Consider the following 19,827-nt stretch of genomic DNA (forward strand, 5'->3'; position numbering starts at 1 on the left):
ACACACACACACCGAAAAAGAAGGAAAGAGAGGCTCTGGAGGTAGAGTTACCCACCCAGTTCACATAAGCGAGAGACCCAGGCCAGGAGTCTGGGGCCCCATGCTGCACCAGTGTGCAGCAAACCCTCCACAGAGGGACAGAGGGTAAACATTCTAGGCTTCACCATCACAATCGCCATCACAACTACTTTACCTTGCTGGTGCAGCTCAAAATCAGCCAAGGGCAATATGTGAGCAAACGAGTTGACCGTACGCCATTAAAACTTTATTTATGGACAGTGAAAACTAAATTTTATATGAATGTCATGGGTCACAAAATGAGTGTTTAGATTTTTTTTTTCAGCCATTTAAAAATGCAAAAGGGGCTAGGGTGCCTGGGTGGCTCAGTCTGTTAAGGGTCTGGTTCTTGGTTTCAGCTCAGGTCATGATCTCACAGCTTTGTGGGTTCGAGCCCCACATTGGGCTCTGTGCTGGCAGTGCAGAGCCTGCTTGTGATTCTCTTTCCCTCTCTCGCTGCCCCTCCCCCACTCGTGCTATCTCTGTCTCTCTCAAAATAAATAAATAAACTTAAAAATTTTTTTAAATAAAATAAAAATGCAAAGGGGCATTTTCTTCTCACAGGCCATACAAATCAGGCAATGAGCTGGATTTGGCCCCAGGGAGTCATGGTTTGCAGACTCCTGATTCAGGGTCTTTAAAGGACAATTTTGACATAACTATTACTTTATTGTTGTATATATAATTCTCAGTTCACATAGTATGATCACTGTGACAAATCTATATTGATCCTTATTTTTATTCTCATTTTCCTTCATAAAAGAAAGCAAGATATAGCTAAAAGAGAGAAATAGCATTCTCTTCCCACCCACCCATGTTTTCCTATATTTTCTTTTAAACGACTTAATGGATCATCATCAAGACGTTAATGCTGGAAAAGTGGGAACTTGAGATACAAACCCATTTCAAGCCTCCCAGTTTCCATGATATACATTCTGACAGCTCCACCCATAGAGAAATAGTACTGGGTGCTCAACCTTAACTTTTCTTTTTATCTCAAACAAGGGGCTTGACATATTACATGTTACCTTTTTATAGATGCCAAAAATTGTTCCAATGGACACAAGGCAGTCAATATTGGAAGATCCATCGAGGGGATCAAAACAGACCACATATTTACCCTGAGCAGAGAAAAAGGAAATACAACTTTACTTTTAAAATTATAGCAAAACAACAAGAATACACTAAGGGGATAAAACAAGGGACTCTAGGGGAAAGTTCAAGAAATGTGAGTCATTTATCCTCTGTCATGTAAGGGATAAGGTGGCATACAGAATGAAAACAACAACAACAAAGTATGCATCCCAAAAGATCATTAGGCAAAGAAAACAGAGAATAACAGGTCTAGATGAAAATGATGAAATACAGATAAATAAGTCAAAAATTCCTACACCGTTGATACAGATGGATCATGATTTTGGTTTGAGTTTCCTGGCAGCCAGAGGAAAAAAAGAAACAAGGTTAGTCACTTATTTTTCTTTATTCATAAGGGCAAAAAAACGTAACAATTCCTTAGGTGAAGCAAAGACAGAATTAAGATCTGTAAAAAATCTTCTCGTGCAGATAAATAATGATACTTGAGGTTATAGCACACAGAGCTCTCAGCAATATCCCTACTGTGATTCCCAAAGGGCATAACTCTCTGTGGTAGTTGGACTATCAAAATGTCACCCTTTGAACTGGATTTTCAGCGGTGTGCTGGAGCTGGTCCCTATGGGTGCCCAAGAGCTAATGGTGCACATCTCTTCCCAACTGTGCTTTCAGTGATGTCATGTTGGTAGCTTGAAATAAACTATGGGAGTATTGACACAGTTGAAATTGGCATGTGCTACACATCAGAGATTTTTTTTTTTTTTTAAGAGAGAGAGAGGGGCGCCTGGGTGGCTCCGTCAGTTAAGCGTCCAACTTCGGCTCGGGTCATGATCTTGCGGTTTATGGTTTATGAGTTCAAGCCCCACGTCAGGCTCTATGCTGACAGCTCAGAGCCTGGAGCCTGCTTCTGATTCTGATTCTGTGTCTCCCTCTCTCTCTGCCCCTCCCCTGTTCACACTCTGTCTCTCAATAATAAATAAAGGTTAAAAAAAAAAGTTTTTTTTAAAAAGAGAGAGAGAGAGAGAGGGAGAGAGTTTACCAGTACACCACTGGGGATTTTCCATCTCCAAATCCACCACTTTAAGATGTGGTTTTTAAATGTTCTGCATCAAATTAAGAGGTTTCTCTGATTCCCTGACCTATTGCTCTTAACAAATCACCCTGGCTGATGCAGAGGAAGCTGTCATCTGGAAAACAGAAACATGCCTATTATCAAGGCATGTTACAGTCAGGGAAGTTTGAGGTAACTGATAGAGGATATTAAACACAAAATTCAATCCACATGCCTAAAACTGCCAAGTACCTTGAGAAGCCCAGCAGAGAAAAACATGAACTTTGAATCTGACATGATGTGGTATTTTAGGAATGATGTAAAACAAGTTAATCCGATATGGCTTCCCACCCCTCTTATAAAGGTCAAAACTGGGTAGCAGGCAACCCCTTTAAATTAATCCTCCAATTGCTTTTTTCTAATGCTACTCCTTCCTGTCCCCAGTTCATCTCAAACAGGGAAAGGCAGAAAGCCCATATAAGTGCACATCACATCTCAAAAGGTTTTTTTTAAATCATGATTGCTGTTCTTCAAAAACTGGCTATACTCTTTCATTCACTTCTTCAACAACAATTTATTGTTGAGCCCCTACAAGCTGCCAGGCAAGATGCTGGGATACATAAAAGAATATAACCCATCAATGCCTTCAAGAAGCAATCAAATCAATGGGATCCAAATAGATTATAATGCATAAATCAGTGATAGGAATTGAAAGCAATTTTTTTAAGTGTATTTATTTTGAGACAGAGTGCACAAGTGGGAGAAGGGCAGAGAGAGAGAGAGAGAGAGGCAGAGAGAGAGAGAGAGAGAGAGAGAGAGAGAGAGAGAATCCCAAGCAGGCCCCATGCTGTCAGCATGGAGCCCCACACGGGGCTTGATCCCACAAACCGTGAGATCATGACCTAAGCTGAAATCAAGAGTCAGACACTTAACTGACTGAGCCACCCAGGCGACCTGAGCTGTTTAAATTGGCAAGAAAGGTGAGTGTGAAGGTTGGCTATTTGGTGGGTGGAGATGAAGTGAAAGAGGTAGTTAACAGAAGCCAGACTTTGAAGAGCCTTGAACATGACAACAAAAATTTAGGGTTGGGGATGAGTAGGAGTACATAAGAGTCTCTCCAATGTATGAGTTCAGTGGTGGGGTGGTATTGGCATGAACTATGGGGTAGACAGTAAATTTCAGATACGGAAGTGAGGTGCAGTCTGTGAATGATGACTGATGGTTTGAGAAGAAGATAGGATTCCTAGGAATCCAGCTTGGCTGAACAAGTGGAGCCATTTATAAAGCTAGGAAGAAAATGGTTACATTGAACCCCTCAACAGTAGAAATGCAGACCCACCCTTTTTTCGGGCTCTACTATAATGGCATGCTTATCTTCTTCTGACACAAGAACACAGGTGGCAAAGGATGACTTTAACATGTTAATAACCAGGTCATTGGAGAGGACATCCAGCTTCTTCACTTGGTCACCTGTCACGTTGGTAGAGCCAGCAATTCCATAGCTAGAGGAAAGAAAAGCCACAAAAATATAAGCCATGGCCACCAGAATATGCTAATGCACCTATAAACCCATTGGAAATGGGTATTAGTAGGATTTAGAAGACAGGAAGGAAGACACATGGTTTGGGAGAAAAAAAAAAAAAAAACAAGAAGAACGGTCATCTCCCTGGATTATTCATCTGTCCAGTACCTATCAAGTTTCCCAGCACACATTTGTGGTTACATCCATGTTTCTCAACTGTTTTTTAATGGCCCCTAGGAAGGCTTTTTAGCTTTTTTTCCTAATCATACTCCTCCATGAAATTTTAATTTGAATACTACAAATATAGTGTGTATCTGTGCTTTATATATTAAAAAGACTGATCTTTCTCACTTCCCCCCAAAACCAATCTTTACCTCCCGGAAGCACAGGTTTAATGCAGAATGAATCTGCTGAGAGGTACAGCAGGCAAGGGAAACTTCTGGGGGGGGGGGGAGGGGCGGGGAGCCTTAGATATGAGCAAAGACAAGGGATGCTATGATTTTAGAGCTGTAAAGCTCCTGAAAGAAAATATTGACTGGTCGCATCACCTCATTTTATAGAGAAGGAAGCTCACACCCAGACAGCAACAGGCTTGTCTGAACCAGAGAAGCAGAGCAGAGGTGAGAAGCTGCAGGAAGTGGAAAATCTGGAGTTTCTACTTTATTTTCAAGGTACCTGTAAGTCCGTAATTGCAGAATTCCAGAAGCGGAGTGGCTTGTGCAAAATGCAGCCTAGTTTGGTAGAATGAAGTAAGAGGCAGGTTGTTCTAGCCCAGTGTTGAGCAGGAACACTGAGAAGAGGGAACCGTTTTGGAGAAAATGCACAGTCCAAGAGAAGAGATTGCATGTGGGGAGGGCAAGTAGGAGCGTTGAAGACACCGCCAAACAGCTGAGAGTGGGTGACAAGGGGCACAGTGGCGGCCCTCGCTGAGGCTGCCAGGAGCACTTGCCTGGGAACCGGTGGTCCCAGGAGCCCCTGCTTCAACTCCTGCAAATTTGTTTTCTCTAAACAGAACTCACATTTCTCTGGCTGGACGGACAAACCTGAGCCAACACTGGGAACCGTGCCACCCAAAACGCCTGGCCTGGCCTGACCTGGCCTGACCATCTCCAGAAGGTAACTCCGGCTTCCCAGCAAGCCCACCTCTAGTGCTGCCTCAATGTCATTCACCTGCCCACCTGGGGATGGTGTCTCATCCCACCAGCCCTCTGCCCACTGCCACCCTTCCCACCGTGTCGCTCCTCGTTCATAAGTCAAAGACGGAGAGATCTGTCAGACCCACAGCTGTAGCCCGTGGTCCGGGCGTTGGGTCCTCTCCCCACATAATCTTTCTCTCACCTCAACGGTGAAGCCGATGCTGCTGGAGAAAGAAGGCAGCCAGATTCTGGGTGGAACGAGAGGGGCTTGGCAGGGCCACCAACCCAAATATACCTCCCTCCCTAGCCCCACTGGCCCTCACTGCTGCTCCTTCTAAAGTCACTATGAATTCAGGCAGACAAACAGGCTGTGGAAAGGAACCTGAGCTCTCTAACAGAGACCCAGCTCACACCTCACCTCTGCAAGTCGCTTTCCTCTCTGTGCCTCCTTTGGTGCATGAGCCCACTGAGGGCAGTGATACCTTGTGCGGTGCTAGAGGATTCCATGAGATGAGGCACGCAAAGGGCTTAGCACAGCCTTTGGCATGTAGTAAGAAAAAATGTTAATTATCTTGGTTGCTCTCTCAAGGGAGCCCTCATTAGGGATCTGCACCTGCTGAGGGAGGTGAAGCGGGGGTGTCAGAGAGCCCCCAGGCTTCATCCCCCATCATGTTAGCATGGATGGTTTATCCTTCACTCCTGTGAGGAGGACGACAGGGGTATGTTTTCCTCCATTGTGTCCCGGCTTCCAGCACATAGTAGGCCCTCAATAAACACTTGCTGCATGAATGAATGGCATACACCCAGGAGAGCAGAAACCTGAGCCTGAAGGAATGAGTATAGGAGCAATGGACTTTCAAGGTCATTCCACGCCTTACAATGCCGGGGAAAGCCACTGGCACGGTCTCCAGAGGGGCAGGCCTATGGGGACAGCTCCACAGAGGCCTGGAAGCCTGGGGCAGAGGGACGAGGCACCTGAGGTAGGCATGGGAAAGGCCTATTTCACACTTCGGCCTATGTCCCACCTGCTCAGGTACCTCATCCAGCAGTATGGGGGAAGAAGAGTCAGACTCCAAGGCTTCCTAGAGGCTCGTGTGAGTGTCCATTCATTTCACAATATTTATCATGCCCCCAGGAGATGTTCTGAGTGCTGGGGGTACAGTGTGGAGCAAGACAGATGAGACCACTGCCCTCATAGAGCTTATATTCAAGTGAGTGAGACAAACAAGAAACAGTAAGTGCTCTGGAATGGTCAAGACCACCAGCCTGGTTCCTTACTGGTTCCCGAGTGTTAAGCTCCTGCTCTGGGTCACAGCGGGTGGCACCACCTTTCTGTAATGGGTGTCAGGTGCACCATATAACACTCTGGGGACACGTGCTACACCTGGCACTGAAATGGCCATGTTCCCTGCCAAACCAGTGCAGGTAACTGGCCACCTCTCTGGCTCCAACTCCCTGCAAGGTTGGGTGGTTACCTTTCCCTTTCTCCTCTTTACGCCATTGAGGGTCCCTCCTCTGTTCTAACGAGAAGGACCCTTTCCCAACTATCCTCCAGTTGCTTGTGAAACATGAAAACAAAATATATGGAGATATAATGTTCTAGGCCCCTCAAACTCAAAATTCAGGTACTTTACAACTTTCTTAGGTCTTCTTGTGGCAGGGTTTCCCCTGGTGACGCCTGGTGTTTAAGAAAGTCTTTTATAAAGGCATAGGAAAGTGATTCTGAGGTAGAATCAGGATTCAGGAGAATGAGTTCCCAGACTGCCGCGTTGATAGTAATTACAACCAAGTTCATATCCTATCACTGGGTGTTCTTTGCGTTTTGTCTTAGCACACAAAGTTACCCTGACTCGTGTTTGTCCCCTGCATTATTCCGCTCAGGGATGATAAGCCAGGCAGGACAAATGCTCAGTCGGGCTTCTCCCAACACACCACAGGAGGGGCCCTCAGAAGAGCTGCAAGATGTCCCTGAGGGAACACATTTCCACAGCCCAATGAAAAGCCAGAAGCATGCAGGGCTCCTGCAACTCTGACAGAGGAGAAACGTCCTCAGAAATACCCTCAAGGAACTAATTAGCTGAACAACACATGGAGCTTATTTTCTCCCAAGTTTTCAGAAACCCTCTTGAAACAAGAAATGTCTGCCTTCTGATCAGTCATCATTCCTCAAAGGCCCCAAAAGGATAGATGACAAAGAGCCTTCACTGTGTATTCTGATGGCCACAAGGAAAGAGCAGTGTCACCCGCCTTTGAGATGGACAGCAGATGTGGGCCTTGGCTTCTAGTGAGGCGGCCCATGCTTCTGCCCGGACACTTTAACTAGAACTTGGAAAGTGAATCAACTGTGTTCCCCAAACCAGAATTCTAGACGGATTCCAGAAGAGCCCAGCAGAGGCCAGAAGCCTAGCCTGGTGTAGAAGCAACTTTCGTGCCAGCTGTTGTGAACAGGAGGGCACGGAACCAACTACCCTTTAACACACCACCAGGCTCTTTCTTACATCAGTTCCCAATCTGCAGTTCCCTGGGGCCAGAATCAGGCAGCAAATGAGGCTGCAAGGTTGTGGGGAAACCATAATACAACTCTGTCAAAAAAAGCCTTCCAGAGTCCAACTATGCCTTACGATCAGTGGAGAAAGAGAATCAAGCCAAAAGGTGAAAAAATGGGTTGCCCTAAGCAAGCTGTAAACCTCTAGGCTGAGCTCCACCCTCCACCCCACCCAGAGGACTCAGTTGGGCACTGATCATGCAGAGATGGGGTCATCAGTTGTGACCGACCGAGCTAGTCATTTGATCTGCCAACGAAGCTTTTCCTAAATGCAAGTTATCACAGAGGGAAAGGGAACACATCATGGGCTTGAACTCCACATGATGAGGGAGCATAAGTCAAGCTGAGGGGCAAGCACCAAGTAGCATTACCCCTGCCCTCCCCAGGTGGGATATGTGTGACATTCCTCAGGCAATCCTGGCTGCCCAACAACAAAGGAAAGGACAGAAAACAGATGGCTGGACTGGTCAGAGTCTCCATCAGTTTACAAATCTCTTAGTCAATTACAAGAAAAAGGCAATTTTATCAATAGCCTAAATCTCCAGAAACCTATACACTCCCTTTCCTGGAACCCCAACACCACCCTCTCCTCCATAGTGATGTGGGGGAACAAAGGAAGGAAGAAAATAGCAGATAAAATTGAATCTCCGTATAACCTACAGCCCATTGACAGATACTTGAGGCAGGCAGAGTAAAAGTTTCTCCAGGAACTCCCTACTGGTCTCAATGTTAACACTTTGCTAGAGGGAAAAACAACCTTGGCCTGACAATAGCTAGGCCTCCAGTAATCTGTGAGTCTTTAGCATATGAAAATCTCTTTGGAAACTTCCCTTTTGACATAACCTCCCCCAGCCCCAAAGTATATAAAAAGCCACTCTTCACAGCCTTAGTGCAGCTTTCTGCCCACAGGTCCTGTCCTCATGCTTTAATAAAATCACCTTTTTTGCACCAAAGACTTCTTCAAGAATTCTTCCTTAACCGTCAGCTCCGAACCCCACCGTCACCCCAAAACCTCATCACACAGGTTAGGACTCTAGATTACTGGAGTCCAAGTCCTGGCTCTGTCACAGGCTAAGCAAGCCAAGGAAAGTCACTTAGCATCTCTAACCTTTGGTTCATCTGTAAAAATGAAAATTAAGTACATCTACTTGGTAACATATGGGGGAAGCGAGGGCCAATGAATTGATACAGGCTTAGAATAGAGCCTGGCATATATAGGTGAGTAGGCAAGAATTGGTATCATTCCATTCCCATCCCTAATTTTCCTTGGAAATAATACACCCACGCTAAGAACCAGGGTGGGTCCTGGCAAGAACACTGCACCAGAGACACCGGAGTCCAAATTCTGTCTCTCCTTCCGAGTATTTATCAAGGTGCCTCAATTCCCTGATGGATTGTTTCTGCTTCTACATTTTGTAAGGACGAGGGTTAATCCACCAATGCACCTGGTTCACAGTAGCCAAACGGCAGCCATGATGTTATCAAGCAAGCCCCACAGGCATCCACTGAGTAAATGTTAGTTGATGATGGGGGAGGGGCAACCATGACCTCTAAACCAGTTTTGCCTGCAGCTTTTGAGAAGTCAGCCAGTGCAGAACTGTGTCACAGGTAACTGGCAACAAAAGAAAGTGCTCAAAAGTTTGCATTTGAAGAGTCTTAATGGGGATAGTATTACATTTGAAATACCTTCAGATGCACTCCATTTTTATTCAAATTGTTGGCCTTGCAGTCTAAGTAATCCAAGGGTGGGAAGCATCCTGTCAGGGTTTGAGTCCTTGTGAATTGTTCCTTCTCTTTTTGGAGGTTGGGGAACAAAAATCAACTTGAAAAGTATCTGCTTTCACTAGCACTGTAAACCTCCCTGAAAATTTGAAAAAGCTACATTGCTTTAATTCATATAATAGGGAACTCCTTAAAAGGATAGGCTAAATTTGGCCAGTATTTTAAAAGCCTTAGACATTTGGATTAAATATTAGCATTGTGTTTCAAATTTGCACATGACTTCTAGAATGGATGTGCCATTTCGCAGCCATAAAGTTTGTGATTTATGATGATCAGGGGAAAGCCGCCTTTAGCAACATTTCTGTAGCACAGCCCGAGAGACCAGGATTGGAGCCAACACCCCTCTCAGGGAAGAACTCTCCAGAGCATTTCTTCCTGACGTCAACAGGACAGCAGACAGCAAGCAAAAGAACCAAATGAAAGAGCTCATTTTCAGAACACCCACCTGAAGAGAAAGGAAGACAGATTACTATTTACTCCTTATCACTGCAGTGGAACGTAATAAGACCTGTTATTGATTGATTCTGAGGTAAATGACCAACTGTTCACCCACACAGGGATATCCAAGGGTCACATTGGAAGTTTGTTGAAAGGGCGCCTGAGGGGCTCAGTCGGTTAACTGACTTCGGCTCAGGTCATGATCTCGGGGTCTGTGAGTTCAAGCCCCACATCAAGCTCTGTGCTGACAGCTTGGAGCCTGGAGCCTGCTTGGGATTCTGTGTCTCCCTCTTTCTCTCTCCGCCCCTCTCCCCCCCCACTTCAAAAATAAACATTACAAAAAAAAAAAAAAAAAACTTTGACACAAATGCTTAGAGCAAAAAAAAGAAAAAGAAAAAGAAATTCGTTGAAGAAGAGATGCCAACCGGAACAGCGTTCAAAAGTCACAAACCCCAACCTTCGCTTGTGTTCCTGCCAGTCAAAAGCAGACAAATGGGATTCTCTGTGACTGGCTGTGCTTCTCATATGGAAAGGAAGTTACAGTTCACTCTCTGGTAATAAGGAGAAGATAATTTAAGAAATATAAAATAAATCTGATAAAGTTTGAAAAATTCAATATCATAAACTCTGCAAATTTGAAAATAAACATGTTAACTGATCTGTAATTCCAAAATTAAAACTGAAGTTCCTTATTATTTTTTTCCATCAAACAACCAAGAGAACCCCATATGTAAAAGCAACTTTTATGGGGCACCTGGGTAGCTCAGTTGGTTGAGCGTCCAACTTTGGCTCAGGTCATGATCTCAGGGTTTGTGGGTTCGAGGCCCGTATCAGGCTCTGTGCTGCCAGCTCAGAGCCTGGAGCCTGCTTTGGGTTCTGTGTCTCCCTCTCTCTGCCCCTCCCCCACTCGTGCTCTGTATCTCTTTCTCTCAAAAATAAAAACATTGAAAAAAAAATTTTTTTTAAGTGCTATTGGGGCACCTGGGTGGCTCACTCGGTTAAGTGTACAACTTTGGCTCAGGTCATGCTCTCACAGTTTGTGGGTTCAAGCCCCACATTGGGCTCTGTGCTGACAGCTCAGAGCCTGGAGCCTGCTTTGAAGTCTGTGTCCCTCTCTCTCTGTTCCTCTCCTGCTTGTGCTCTTCCTCTCTCTCAAAAATAAACATTAAAAAAAAAAATTTTAAAGCAACTTTTCTGGATACCACATGAGCAGTATAGGAGATTTCCTGTAATCGACCTGATGGTGCAACGTTGCTCTTATAACGTTCCATCCTGAAATACATGCCTGGGAATGTATGAGTGCACATGGGTAACTACTATGGATTGAAAGGCAAAATAGAAAGACATACCAGCTTATAACAAAAATAATAATAATCTTCAGCCTAACAAAGTAATGACGATATTGGTACCTGTTTAATGAACACAATTCATCCTTACACAACGTTCTGAGGTTGAAGAAAAACAGTGGTCTCCATCTTATTAAGTGGGAAAACTAAGGCTCAGAGATATTCCATCAATTGCCCAAATCCTCACAGAAACTGAATAGCACAGCAGGACTCCAAGCCCAACTCCACTGCTCCCCAAAACATGCTCTGAAGTCCTGCATGTTCTGTTAAATCCAGTCCTGATTTTCTTCCCCTCTTCCTCTCTGCCTCAGGGCAAAGGTGCCAAAATCCAGTGGCCAAACCGTGAGGCAGGATTTCTTGCCCTAATCCTACACAGCCCATCCAACAGCAGGCTGAACAACACCTCCAACTGGATAGCGCTCCAACATAACAAGTTTAACATTTCCAAAATGTTGGAATCACCTTCTCATCCATCCCCAGCCTCTAAAACCAGCTTCTGCTTTGGAATTCTGTTTTGGGGTTTTGTTTTGCTTTGTTTTTGAATGGCATGGCCCTACTCTCAATTGCTAGAACCTTCTCTTTGAGAACCTCACTGCCCTTTCTCACCCAATCCACACTCAAGACTTCCCTGGGGTCTCTCTCCACTCCCCTCCAATGCTCCAGCTCAGCTCAGTGCTTTCCTCACTCCCCACCCTCAATGACTTTTCCCAATATTTCAGCTGCCTTCCAAGTCTAGACTTCCAGCCATATCTTCCCCAGATTAATTGCTAATCATGCCACTGACCCACTCAACAACTTGTACTCACTCTCTCCCCTTTGCATACACCCGCAAAATATATTCACCCCTGCCATTGGATGCTCCCAACACACTCAGATTTAACATCCACAAATGCCCCACCATATGTGCTCCTTGATTTAGTCAAACTAAATGAGCATATTCTCCAGAAATATCTTCCCACCACCCCTTACCTTCCCTCACACAACTGCTCACCTCAAAATGCTCTCTAGCCATCAGGACTTGGGATCATCTTTCCCTGCTCACTGCCAATGCCCATCTCAGTGCCCCACAATCCTTTGCATCTGAAAGGCCTGAGAAAATTGAAACTTAAAAGCTTAAGTTAAGGGAAACTGAAACCTAACCAAGCTTAACCAGCTTGTTCCGCTTCTGTACAATTGCTTGGCGCGCCCATGTATTCCTGATCAATCATTGTTGCCTGGCACATCCATATATTCCTGATCAACCATTGTTACTTGGCACATCTGTGTACTCCTGATCAATCATTGTTGTCTGGCACATCCGTGTATTCCTGATCAATCATTGTGATACCCGTACCCCCGGTTGTGGTCTGACCTAAAGGCAGGAACCAATCGAATACTGTTAAGTGTCCAACTTTAAACACCAACCAATCGCAGCTCTGTAACTGTGAAAAATTCCTGGTTTCCCCATGACTTGTTTGTACCTGTCTATAAAAGGGGTGTAAAAACCTCTCTCAGGGCCTCTTGGCGTCACCGGCAACGGGGGCGCAGAGGTCCAGGTTCGAACCTGCAATAAATGACCCTTGCCGCTTGGCTTTGACTTACGACTCTGGTGGTCTTTTGTGGGAGGTTTCAGAACTTCGGGCATAACACATCCATCCACATTGTATTTTTGGCATCTCTATGAAAGCATCTTTCAGGAACTCTATTGTGTTTTGTAACTAATTCTATACTTGTCTTACAGCATAAACTCTCTGTTGTTCTCATCCCTCAATCTCTCCTAGAATTCTGCATGTTGTGGGTGTTCAATAACGTTCTGTTGAATTAAACAGAACCAGCGAATTCTTCAGGCAATGATTTGGAAACACGTACAAAGGGAAATCAACTTCATATGCCTTAAGCAAAAGCCTAAACCACTGGAGAACCACTTTCTCCCAAAGGAGTGAAAACAAAGACAAGAGCAATCACTTCAGTTTGAACCATAAATTCATCAGATCCACTTACAGGCTGCTGACTCCTCTCCTTGGGAGAACAGAAGGTGGGTTGCCCCTTGTATGAATGGCATTACCTTCGCTCCAGAGAATGGATGGAGGGGAGGCAGAAGCACAGAGATAAGCCTTCAAGAACAGGTTTTATAGAAGCACAATGGCTTCTTGAGGTACAATTCTTAATTTGCATCAAAAATAAAATTAATGGGTAAGGTTTAGAGTCAGATGAGCTTTAACTGACTTCGGAAAAATAAAGTCGGAGCCGCGTGGTATAAAGACTCCCAGCCTGGGCAACAGGTCTATGCATCTCACCCTCAGCCCTCCCCCCGCGCCCCCCCCCCCCCCCGGGCCCTCAGGGCCCTCATCTGTACAAAGAGGGGCTAGACTAGGTGACTTCTGAGTCTTTCAAAACTCTGTGATTCTATGAATATCTTATCAACTACAATGAAGCTGGCTACCACAGCAACTATCAGTTGAAAGAGAGAGACAGACAAAGAGAGAGAGAGAGCAAGAGAGATATCGCACTCCAGGCTCTACTTTTAAACTGATGTGTCCCTGGTGAGACATGACTGAGCTCTATAAACTGGCTTCTGTGAGGTTCCTACAAATTTGCAATCATGTTGTTCCTCTGGGTACATGCCCTCCTAAGGGCAAGTCTTCAGCAGTAACAAGTTATTTGCAGGCACAGCCTTTTCATCAAAGCCTATAATGAATGTAATTTGGAGGCCTGGCTTGAGATCTTGTCTTACTGCTGCCTGCCCAACTGACCATGTCATACTGAGATAACCAAGTTCTTATTTTCCCACAGGGGTTCAGAAGTGTCCAAGTTCCTGGTCCTCCCATCAACTACCCACACAACCAGGCATCAACCCCTATTCTATAGGTACAACACTGCTTGAAACAAAGACCTGTGTAATGCCCTACCATAGAGGAAGGGTTAAATAGCCCATGATACACTAAATAGCTCATGAAACACTACACAACAGTTACAAAGAAGGAGGTGGATTTATATGTCCTGACATTGAAGGCTTTTCATTATATATGTTAAATGACGGGAGCAAACTACAGAAGAATATATTAAGTGTGATGCCATTTTGTTTGCTATATTACATATAGGCTATATACATATGTAAATACATATCCATATATAAAATTGTATGAGTATAAAGAAGTATCTGGGAAGATAACCAGTAAATTATTAATAGTTGATACCCCAAGAAATGGATATGAGATGGGTTTCACTTTTTCCCTTGTGTTCTTTTGAGTGATATGAAGTTTTGTCAAGGAGTACAACTTATTAGGTAGCTTATAGTAATAACAGCAACATATTTTTTTCAAGTATGTTTCACGCCTGACGCAGAGCCCAGTGTGGGGCATGAACTCACAACCCTGAGATCAAGACCAGAACTGAGATCAAGAGTTGAACGCTCAATGGACTGAGCCACCCAGGCGCCCCACAACAGCAATATTTTTTTAATCTGGTATTTACAACTATCTGGTCTAAAATACACACGCTAGGGGTGCCTGGGTGGTTCAGTCAGTTAAGCGTCCGACTTTGTCTCAGGTCATGATCTCGCAGTTTGTGAGTTCGAGCCCCGCCTCGGGCTCTGTGCTGACAGCTCAGAGCCTGGAGCCTGCTTCCGATTCTGTGTCCCTGCTCATACTCTGTGTCTGTCTCTCAATGATAAATGAATGTTAAAAAATTTTTTTTTAAATATACACTCTTATCTAGCACCCTTTTGTCCAGGTCCCTCTAAGGCTGAGGCTATTTTAAAGGTGAGAAAGATACACATCAGAGCACATCTTGGGTTTCTGAGTCTTTTGAGGATTTTGAAAGGTACTGACATGTTTTTTAAATAATACAAGAAATGCCAAGCACCCTTTTTCACAAAGCTCCCTGGTCCTCAAAGGCAAGAAAGGTGGTGAGGGCACCTATACTTGTAAATTAAATCTGAACGAAGATGTTAACTGAGTATTTCCTAAAACAAAGGCTCCTTTGAAACATATTATTAAAAGTGGCTGTAGGTGAAATAGTAATGGAACCACCACCTTCCTAACATACTTGTTCCAATCCCAGCAAGGCCCGTCTCTGCTTATCATCTGAATAAACGTGATCGACATCCCCCCCCTTTTTTTAAGAATTAGCTCCGCCAACCCACTGTATGGGACCAAAGCCAGACAGCTCACTAGAAAAGGAATCCAGGTTGTCCACATTATATTTTTTCAGATCAGCTATGAGCATCATACACATTTTTACAGTATTCCTAAGTGTAGGAAACATTAGGAAGCAGTGTGGGCAGAGGACCAATCTAAATATAAAGTACCTGTGCACACCAGAGTAAACCGAAGGGTATCTGTGTTACTTACAAAAGCCTCATAAAAAGGCGCCCTTTGAATCCCATGTCCCATGATTCCTCTGCTACACACACAACATGATGTGCAGATTCTCAGCATCTGCACCACCTACCGCAGAGCTTCTTAGAAATGCAGACTCTCAGACACCCCAGACCTATAGCAGCCCTTTGCTCGCAATCATTGCTACTCTTGGGAGCTCTGGGCATGCAGGCTTCCTCCCAGCCTACCTTGGGTTTCCTTTCTTCCTAACGGGACTTGTTTAGGGTCAAGGAGGTACTACTAAATCAGAAACCTGAGCTTGGGACCCCAATTCCAGAGGAAGTGAAGGAGGTCAAAGAAGACAAAGGGAAAGGAGGCACCTGCGCCAGCACTCTCCTGTAGGAGGCCCGGTTGCGTATGGTGGGCAGGCCAGGTGCTCGGCCTGGCTAGCCAGTTTCACCAGGGAGAGGCGGAGAGTGGGTGCAAAGCAGGTTGCTCAGCCCAGAGGAGAGGGCTGCAGAATGGAGACGGCTGTGGACTGTGAGCCAGGTCCAACCCCCCCTTGGGGCACCCCCAAGCTCAAGGGAGGGGAGCCAGGGCATAAGTGCAGTTGGACAGGCTTTGGGAGAAAGAGGCTACCAGGAAAAGGGAAAGAGAGAGACAGACTCCCATCTGTCAGACAGACAGGCAGGCTGGCATTAGGAGGAAGGGGACCACACATCCCCAGCGGAACAGACAGGACGCTGCTGCCCGATGGCCAGAGGCCTGACTCACAGGTGCGCAATGCCCGCTTTGCGCACGGCGGTGGAGATGGCTTTGACCGCAGTACAGAGCGAGTTGAGCAGCTGGGTCATCTCGCCTGTGCCGCGGGCCTTCCTGCCCTCTTCCATGACGAAGCGGGTCAGGGTGACGATATCCGTGTCGAAGGCCGCCCGGTCCGTCATGCTGAGGCCGGGCTGTGGCGGGCTGGGCAGCAGGTGCAGGCAGCAGGTGCGTACGGCTGGACGCCGTGAGAGGACTGAGCAACCGCGCAGCGCGTCGGCACCACTCGGAGCGTAACTGGCCAAGGCCAGGTTCAGGCGGTGTGTCCTAGGGGAGCCTATAGACACAGATTGCCGCCTCCCGCCCCCGGGAACACCTCCGCGCCCAGGCCTCCGCCCTGCTCAGATTGCGGCTCCGCCCACGCCGACCCGCGGCTGACGTCCGGGATTCTGGCCGCAGGCTCTGCCTCCAGGCGCCGCCACCTGTCCTGCCTCCGCCGTCGCCTCACCACGCTTGCGCGCCGCCTGCCCAAGGCCTCCGACTTTGCGGAGCGGTCCTCAGGCCCACCTGCATGATCTCCGCGAGTCCCCGCAACGACCCTGCCATGAGGTGCAGCCCTGAACACCCCTCCCCTCGTTATAAAACGGAAGTTCGGCAGGTTACGTTAGTGCTCCCTGCGGCGGGCTGGTGGGTGCGCGCTCTAGGCCACTTGCGGGTGTCTGCGCTCGCGCTCCTACCGGCTGCCGCTCGCCGCCCCACTTGCCCCCTGGTCGCCAACCTGCCCCCTGCCCTCTACCAACCTGCTGGGCCTGTGATCTGGCTCTTCTCACCAACCTCCAGAGAAGTGGCTTCCCTGTGCCTCACTTGTCTGATGGCCCTGGCTGGTTCCTTCATTCGGGCTTTGAGGAGTCCTATAATCCCAGAGCTATTGGCAGACCAGTTTTCAGTGTCTGCGTGTGGCAGAAAAAAACAGTCGCCGACACAGGGAAATGCCTCCTGAATGCCCCACTGAGGCCAGAGACTCAGTAGACCACATCCTGATCTCTTTGTAGCCAGGAGCTTTTGTCTTCAGGCAGTTCATACACTGATTCGTGGAACAACATTTATTGAACACCTATTACGTGCCAGGCACTGTCCTGTGCTGCACTGGGGACAGAGCCTGAACAAAACAGACAAGACTCCTGCCTTTTTTTGACCTTACATTTTAACAGCGACGATTAAACATAAACAATAGATGGGTATGTTAGATGAGCCATAGGAGCTGTAGAGAAAAATGAAATAGGAAACCAAGACAGGGAATGTTGAAGGTGAAGGTTAGAGTAGCGAAGGAAGGCTTCACTGAGAAAAAAGGCTGGGAAGTGAAATACTTAAATATAATATCTGAAACGTAGCGACTACTTCTTTGGCCTAGAAACCAGCGCCATTCAAGGGTTTGTGGGGTTCTGTGTCAGAAACTTAGCCCCCGGGACATCTCACGTTAGCTAGGACCCCAGAAGTCAGCTGGTCCAATCCAGTGCCTCTGATGTTTAATCCTTTGGAAACTGGCCGTGGTGAGTGCTCGAGAACTCTGGATTGGGGTAGTCAGGCCTGCTGGATTCCCAGCTCCAGCCTCACCAGCCCAGAGACCTAGGCCAGTTACCCAATCTCTTTAATTCCAGTATATTTGCCTGGTAAGCGAGATGACCATTTTAGCTGGCAGGGGTGTCACGAGCCTGACGTGAGATGCTGTTGGCAGAGTGCTCAGCTCCAAGCCAGACACAGAGGATACGCTAAATACACGCCAGAGACCTCTCTGTCTAGCTCGGTTGCTGACCCCTGTCGTTGAAGGATTTTTTACTGCAATACCCAGTGTTCGTTGTCTCGCTACTTGGAAGAATGACGAGGTGGGCACCAAATGGGCAGCAGGCACAAGTTTATTAGAGTATAAGATCAGAAAGGAAGAATAGTATGAAAGCTCTCTTTACAGAGAGAGGACATTCGAAAGTGAATGCTTGAGGACTGTAGGCAAGGGTCCTGTTTTATAAGGTCCTGGTCACACCGCCCCATCCCTTCCCCGTTATTCCTTCTCAGGTCCTACCCTTACTGACCGGGTAGCTCTCCGTGCTGGGTTGTCCATTCCTGATTGGCTCGTTTCCATCGTGTTGGGCTGGTGGGGGGGGGGGGCGCATCTGTGGCCGTCCATTCCCGATTGGCTCATTCTCACCGTGAGGACCGTTCCTTGTGGGTCATACGTTTTAAGGTCTACTTGTTTTCAGTTAGGTCTTTCGTCAATTCCTGAGGGAACCTGAGGGGGAGTAGGTGGTGTCTGTTACATTCTTAAGGGGAACCTGACGCCCGAGGGGGTTTGCTGTGGTCAGACCCTCCCAGCATTGTTCCAAACTATGTGTTTTTCCCCACCCAGGGACCTCAGGTCTGTCCTTTCCCTCTCTGCCTACTGAATCGTATCTTTTCCTATCAGACTGTCACCACAGTGACGGGAAGCCCACCGTGGACAAGGCAAACCATCCCCCTTAGACATAGGCCAGTTTGCATGGCGATCGAGTACGCACTCCGGAGCCAGACCGCCTGGGTTACCGTCCTGGCCTTGCCCGTCGCCGGTGGCATAAGCCTGTGCAAGTTACTAACCTCACTGAGGAGCATTTCACTCATCTGTAAATGGGGGGTAATGATGCTGGCCACCGCATAGGATTATACAAGCGACACCGGTGAAGTGCTGCAGAACCGTGCCCAGGCTGCCGTGAGTGCATGCCGTGTAGGTGTTTCCTTCTTTGTATGGATAGTGTCAGCTGCTGTTGTCATCTGAATAGAAGAAAGAAATTTCCCTTGCCGTCACAAAGGAGCAGAAGGGACATAGAGATGATAGCCTCAGCCTGTATTTACCTATTGTGCAATGGTGTCCCCTCTGTCATGTTGGCTGACTGTGACCAGCTCTTTTCTGGGTCAGGATGCATAAACCTGTCACCTGCGTGTTAGCCAGAGGAAGGAAGGTGCAGGACCAGCGGAAGGTGGGCTCCTCTACACACAGGGCCTCTCCCTCCCTGTTCCACCCACCCCTGTGGCAGAGCTGCTCCCAGCAGGACCCCAGCTTTCTCCTGCTGCTTCATCACAAAACACACTCAGCTTCACACAGTAGTAGCGCAGATTGGAGTGACGTGTGCCATATTGGGACTCTTGTAACGGCTAGGAGTCCTGCGAAGAAACCGCTCACTGTTTCCTCACCTGCCTCCAACCCCAGGAGATCAGCTCTGGTTTGTGTCAGTGGCAGGAAATGGACAAGTTACAGTCTAGATGGTAACTCACGACCCCCACCCCCACCCCTGAACCCAGGGAACTTCTGCTTGCTTCTTCCGGCCCCCAGGGCAGTTAGTGTGACAGGGAACAAAATATCAGCTGGTTGCCTGGGAAGGGATTGTGGCAGCATGGTCCCCATGTGAGTCCCCAGCTCTTGTGGCCTCATGGAGGTAATGGCAGTAGGACCAGTAATCTCTGAAGCAACAGAAACTGAACAGCCAAACTGCAGAGCTAACATCTATTGAGCACTCGCTAAGTGCCCAGCACTCACTGAGGGCTTCCCAAGTTTAGTCATCCCAGTGCCCCTAGGGAGTGGTTTCAGCTCATACTCCTATCCTTACAGATGAGAGAACTGAGGCTTTTCAAGGTCAAGGAACCTGTCCGAGGCTTGTGGCCAGCTGGGAATTGGCAGAGCCAAGATGTACACCCTGATCTATCTGACTGCAAACCCCACATTCCCAGTGGCCTGCTGGTTCCCTGCTAAGTGACATTCACCTCCATGGTGAG

The 19,827-nt window shown here is 47.1% G+C and overlaps 1 protein-coding gene across 2 annotated transcripts in view; it reads right to left on the reverse strand.

The window, feature by feature from the left end:
- FBP1 (fructose-bisphosphatase 1) overlaps positions 1 to 18,151 on the reverse strand; it is a 29,529-nt gene extending 11,378 nt beyond the window's left edge. Inside the window, exons 1-3 of one of the 2 annotated variants that reach the window (XM_042913479.1) lie at positions 18,117 to 18,151; positions 3,540 to 3,702; positions 1,086 to 1,178 (exon numbers count right to left, since the gene is read on the reverse strand). In XM_042913479.1, coding sequence (XP_042769413.1) covers positions 1,086 to 1,178; positions 3,540 to 3,702; positions 18,117 to 18,145 — 285 coding nt within the window. In that variant the 5' untranslated portion in view covers positions 18,146 to 18,151. Of the gene's footprint in view, positions 1 to 1,085; positions 1,179 to 3,539; positions 3,703 to 16,041; positions 16,551 to 18,116 lie in introns of those variants that run through there. The other variant, XM_042913478.1, reaches the window with a different exon arrangement.
- Between the last annotated feature and the right edge of the window lie 1,676 nt (positions 18,152 to 19,827).

The sequence above is a fragment of the Panthera leo genome, chromosome D4, assembly GCF_018350215.1.
Source record: "Panthera leo isolate Ple1 chromosome D4, P.leo_Ple1_pat1.1, whole genome shotgun sequence".
In the NCBI taxonomy this organism is placed as follows: Eukaryota; Metazoa; Chordata; class Mammalia; order Carnivora; family Felidae; genus Panthera; species Panthera leo.